The sequence below is a fragment of the Grus americana genome, chromosome 1 (genome assembly GCF_028858705.1).
Source record: "Grus americana isolate bGruAme1 chromosome 1, bGruAme1.mat, whole genome shotgun sequence".
NCBI classification, from domain to species: Eukaryota; Metazoa; Chordata; class Aves; order Gruiformes; family Gruidae; genus Grus; species Grus americana.
Window position 1 is genome coordinate 92,097,322 of NC_072852.1, and position 6,000 is coordinate 92,103,321.

General features: G+C 48.5%; 1 protein-coding gene across 1 annotated transcript in view; it reads right to left on the bottom strand.

Annotated features, from left to right (window-relative positions):
- GAP43 (growth associated protein 43) overlaps positions 1-4,685 on the bottom strand; it is a 61,610-nt gene extending 56,925 nt beyond the window's left edge. The window contains exon 1 of the mRNA XM_054813197.1: positions 4,368-4,685. Coding sequence (XP_054669172.1) covers positions 4,368-4,397 — 30 coding nt within the window. The 5' untranslated portion in view covers positions 4,398-4,685. The remainder of the gene's footprint in view (positions 1-4,367) is intronic.
- Positions 4,686-6,000: the final 1,315 nt, after the last annotated feature.

Genomic DNA, 6,000 nt, shown 5'->3' on the forward strand with positions numbered 1-6,000 from the left:
CACAGAATCCATGACAGCTGGCCTGAAATGAGACTGGACTTGAGGTGAAACCTCTTTGCACTTTCTCAAAGCCACATGACTGGAGGAGGGGTCCCTCTCACCCTTCATCCCCAAGCGATGCCTGCCCTCTCAGCAAGGCGTGGGCAGAGTCTGGAGCTACAGCCCATTTTCTTATCCTGAGGCAGGAGCAGCTCTGAGATCATTCAGACACACTCAGCATTGGGCCAGGACAAGCCCTCAGACAATACATGCCGGTTCCTCGGGCTGCACACGTGTACCCAGCCTGGCACAGGCAGATACAAGGTTTAATGCAGCCCTCTCAGCAGGGATGTCTCTACGTACTGGTGGGTACTGCCTGACTGTTTTTTTGCTGGGACTCTCATTCAGGAGCAAGTGGCAATAGGCAATTTGGATCAACAGACTGGTTTCTTTCCTGCTAAGCATTACCACTGTCCTTCTCCCCCTGGAAACTCTGCCTGCAATTAGTTCGCTAGGAGGGGGCTGTCTGTGCCATTAAGAACAGTTACATTACGTGATCTAGGAGAAATCAATGTCTCTAATAGTCAGCAAAGGCAGCGGAGGAGGACAGGGTGATGGGAGGGGTGTTTCTCTGGAGACACCCTTCTCAGGAGAAATCCCAGGGGTATCACCCCAGGAAGAGAAATAGTGAAGACCTGGAGTAATTAAACTTCCATGCAGCAATTGTTTACTGGAAGAAGCACAGAAACCTCTCGGTGTCTCTCAGAAAGGCAGAGGCAGTGGCTAGACTCTCCCCAGGTGCAGATGAAGTGCCTCTGCCCTGAAGTCAATGCTCTGTGGTGATTTACACCATGCTGGCAAGTGGAGGGAGGAGGGGAGTGGATGGACACCTTTCCTTTAAAATACCCCTTTTCCTCTCTCCACGTTGGCGTTTAAAGGTAAGAGGCTGCCTTGCAATTTTGAAGCAACTGGATTGTGCGGCATAATTAAGTTATTCTAGATGAGGTCCGAGACATTTTAATATCCTGAGGCAAGAAAACCTTAACTCTGCGTGCATCTTCCTCTCTCTCTTTTTCTCCATTTCCTCCTTCCTGCACACCTCTGCAGTTCCTGGAATGACAAGACACCTCACCGACCGGCTGTAATTGCTAGAACAGTTCCCTAATGCTTTCTCCTTCTCCAATTGCATTAAACTGCATCTTTAGAGGTACAGCCCTGTTTATTCATGCTGCTCGTGTGGAAGGGGAAAGAAATGCAGACTGCCTCTTCCCCCCTCCCTCCTTTGATTTGATGGGTGTGGCAGGTTTAAACCTTTGCAGCCGCTGGCTCCCCAGCACTGGGGTGAGGAGGAGAGGACAGAATGGGAGGGAAGCCATCGGATATGGCTGGTGATGAATGAGACTCATCTCACCCACAAGTGGGAAACCTGCTCGCGGGTTATTGTTTAATCACTCATGCAATCCAATACCGAGCACATACCCCCATAACGTCCATCTGTTCTAGTATGCGGCGCATGCAACACTTGCATTTCTAGCCACCTATCTAACTATCCAGCTCTGCATATTACTGACTGCATCTCTTGCTGGCAGTAAAGGTTAAGTTGAATTTTGCAGAAATTGCTTGACCCAGCCTTTTGGTTATGCCACCTTTTAGCTGAATATTTTGTGGGCACAGATTCAGAGCTGCAATCAACTGTAGGCAGAAATGACACCACCAAGCTATCTACATCTCTCATGGGCGGGCACAGTCAGTCAGATACTTCGCTCTTCACATTGGCATCGCACCCACGAGAAAGAATAATCTGCAAGGTACAACTGTGTGAACATATTTGTCTTTGAGGGGTGGGAGGACAGACACATACAGGCACACCTAGACACGAATGTGAAGAGATTTCTTCCACGCCCAAGCCTGTAATTTCAACATTTTGCTCTTTAGCTGCCAGAAAGGCGGGACACCAGGGGCATCCCCTGAAGAATAATTTGAGGAGAGCTGTCTTTATTTTGGGAAGGAAACTCCTGCCTGTGCTGAAGAACCCATTCCACCTTTTTCTCACTGTGAAAGATCTGGGTGGGGATAGAGGGAGAGCACAAGCTGAAAACCAAGGTTTTTTTTCTTCTACAAATTAAAGCTTCCTCTGGTGCACCACCAGCTTTGCTGAGCAAACTGCTATATTACCAGTGTGGCAACTGTGGTGTGTATTCAGGTATAGGAGCAGGGCTTGGGCTCTGAGCCCAGGAAAATCCACCAAATATGCACAGGCAGGCACATTCAGGTTGTATGGCTGCATAAGGATCGCAAAGCATGTGTGAATGAGTGCGTGTGTGCTTGTGCATATATGTGTAGTACTGATGCGAGCGACCGGAGAGTGGAGATGTGTGCTGCACATGCACGCGCAAAGGGGTGTGTACCATGCGGTGGATTAATGTACAGAGTGGGAAGAGACGACTATGTGCAATCAAGATACCTGCATGCCATGTATTTCTAAATATGTCAGAATACAAAATGACAGGAGTAAATCCATAGAGTTGTAAAGAACAGATACATCGCAATATTATTCAGGAGCTTTAATGCCCAGCCTGTGGTGGTATGGGTAAAATTATCCCCCTCCCCCAATAGCTCTCTTCTGACTCCAAAGAATCCCAGAGCTACCTACTTAATTTTAAAATTTGCTGTGCACCTCCGCCCACCACTCTGTCACTCTGCCTCCCTGTCTGCCTTCCTTCTCCTCCTCTGCTCTTTTCATCCCGTATTTGCCAGCTGAACGTGCTCTGCTGTCTGGCTGCAACGTGTTCCCCCCGCAGCCATCACCACCTCCCTCCAGATTTTAGTGAACGTATCATTAATTGAAAGCGTTTGAAAAACCTGCATGGGGAAAAACACAGGATGACGCAGGGTCTCTTTCTATCCTGTTCACCTGCCTCTCCCCATTATTCTACAAAATTGCTCCTTCGTTTGATAACACACGTCTCCATTCAGAAACACACCTTAACCTGGATTTTCTTTCAACACTGTGCTGTTCTACAGTAACGGGAGTTACTCACATCAGTGTGTTAGGCTATTGCTCCGTAATACTGCAGTGCTACACTGCAAGAGATATATAAATGTACACATATATAAAGAAAGTAACCAGTATGGTGCTGTACCTAAGACTGAGTTGAATTTTGTGCTCAGAACAAGGACCAAAGCTCTTTGTCGCTACCTACAAATCCATAATTTGGGGAAGTTTCCAAAATGCCTTACAAAGATATCTGGGGCCAGTTCCTGCCTCAAAGTTCCAACGGCATAAATCCAGCATCCTCCCAAGGAAGTCCAAGAGGTTCAGCCAAAATAGGCTCCCTTAATCAGGAGCAGGCTTGGGCTTTCACGTGAAATAAAAGGGGGGGGGGGGGGGGGAGAGTGACTAAAGTAGGTTTTGTTTCAATTTCGTTATCATTTTGTACATAAAAAATTTGGCACTGCAAACTAGCCACCACCCAAACCTTCTTATCATCCCATTTCCCTGACAGAAAAAGCCAGGTGGTACCAGTAAGGAGAATGAACTGGTTTCCAACAGGTTCACACTGTGAGCTTCTCTTATCCCACCCGAGTTCGGAGCTAACAGAGGCGTGGTCCTCTGTCTCTTTACCAGCTGGTGCACAGTTGTCTAACTGGTTGTACTATGAAGGGTATTGCAAAGAGGGTGACTCTCCCCCTTCTCTGGCTAATGCTTTTGTTATTAATTAATTGCATTTTTCACCATAGCATAGGTTGGGGAAAAAAAAAAGCTTCAGGTTAATTCTTGCTCAGATTGTTGTAACACAAAAAAATGAATGCACCTGTCCTCCGAGTCGCCTCACAGCACATGCACATAAAACATCTCCCATTCATTGGAGCCAGGAGCAATAGAGAGCATTCTGACCAGGGATCAAGGCTCACTGGGCATCCTTTCTTTTTTGGCATAAGATGAAGAATTGCTGCCTTTATCTCCAAGGTAGAGCCAGATCTCATCACGTTTCTGCCAGCCGCACCGCCCCCCCCCTCCCCATCCACACCCTCAGAACCACAGACAGAAAATCCTAGGCATACATCTGCCCACTAATAAAAAATAAGAAGAATAGAGGGGAGCTTCTGGTAGCTCCCCAAATGTGGACGTAGGCCACCTCCCTTCCCCACATCACCAGCCCCAGAAAGGCAAAACAGTCATGTTGAAGGGTGTGAAAAGATCCTTCAGTCACAAGATGCTAAAGAATTGCAAAAGAGACGTCTGCTGAAAGCAGCTGAAATTTCCTCCCCCCTACCCCAGCCCCTGCCCCAGCCCCTCACACACTCAGGCAGACACACACCCCACGGACAGCCAGCAGCCTGGGAGATTTCTTAATGCAAAGAAATACAAAAATCTTCAGCTCTACCTGTTTTGTTCTTCTCATACAGCACAGCATGATCGTATTGTCCCCTTCCTTCCTTCTTCTTCCTTCCTTCTCCTCTCTCCTTTTCCTCTTCTCTCTCTTATCTCTCCCCCCCACCCTCTCCACTCCCTCCCTCCCTCCCTCTCTCTCTCTCCCTCTCGCTCTCTCACACACACACACGCGCGCACACACACACGCGCGCGCACACACGCACACACACAGACACACACACGCAGACACACGCACACACCAGGGCAGTTAGCAGCAACTGTAAGGTCCACAGCTATTGCTCATCACACATGCACACGCTGCCTCTCCCTGCCTCCCTCCCTACCCTTCCCAGAATTGTTCACCAGCTCTCCCTGACTCGTCACCTCCCCACCCCACCCCCACCCCGGCAGCCCCCCCCCCCCCCCCAAATCCCTTTGCCAGCCTCATGAATAATTAAAATCTCCAATCTGGACCCAATTACCCAACGAGTTTCCCACTGTACAGAGGCGACAGGGGAGAGGGGACACTGCAGACTGCGGAGGGGGTGGGAGGGGTGGGGTGTGTCTGGGAGGCACCGGGCAAGGAGGGGGCCCGGGCGGGTGGGGAGCCCCCAGCCCCGCTCCCACCCCTGCGGCCAAAGCCCCCAGCACCCGGCCACGGTCAGGAGTGGGATTTATGCGTGAAGAAAGCGTGGGGTGGGGTGGGCACGGAGGGGAGAAGAGGGAGCGGGGGTATTGCAGGCGGTATATGCCGTGCACAGGTGACGTACTGTAGGTGGGAGCTGCGAGCTAAATGGGAATCGGAAAATATGTTAAAATGGCTGTTAAAAGTCCCCCTCCCCCTCAGCAGCACACTCGCAAACATATATGTATGTGCTGCCTTCTTCATATGTGCAGGCATAAACCCTGCCTGGTGACGTCCTGCAGCACTGAACGGGACAACTTTCTCCCCTGTTCCCTCAGCCCATCCTATAGACCTTCCATAGGCACAGAAAATGGCACTCCTGAAACAGATTTTTTTTTTTTTCCCAAATAGCTTCAAAACCTACAGAAATCATCCCTCTCCCTTCTGTATAGATCTCAATTAATTTCAGCGCCTAAGTAATTTCTACGTTTATTTGTCTCTGCCTGCAAATTGCTGTAAACTATGATGAGGAAGATGTGCATGTTCACACACACGGCCACCCCCGTGCACGTGTGGGAACAAAAAATCTATGGGTTTGCATGCACAGAAGATCATGGCGATGCGTGAGCCTGAGTGAACATTAATGCGCGCACACAACCTCAAGCACATGTCTTGAAAGTTACAACACCGTGTTTTCTCAGAATGTATTTGAGCAGGATAGCTATATCTGTCGTTGTGAAAAAAATATTCCAGACAACAGTTAAACCAAAGTGTGACAATGTTGAGCATGTTAAAAATATAAAAAAGACTGGTTGATTTTTAGGATTTCATCTACCAAAATTCAAATTTAGCTTATTTTATTTGCAGTGTCTGGAAGGCAGAGTCAGATGCAGTTCTCTTTTTTAGCACTAATGTCACTACATCAACTTCTCTGCCACACCATGGAGTTACTTCTAATTTATTTTTAATGGAAAACTGCCCGCAAAAGAGAAAAAAAAGTCTTTGGCTATTATTAAGGCCT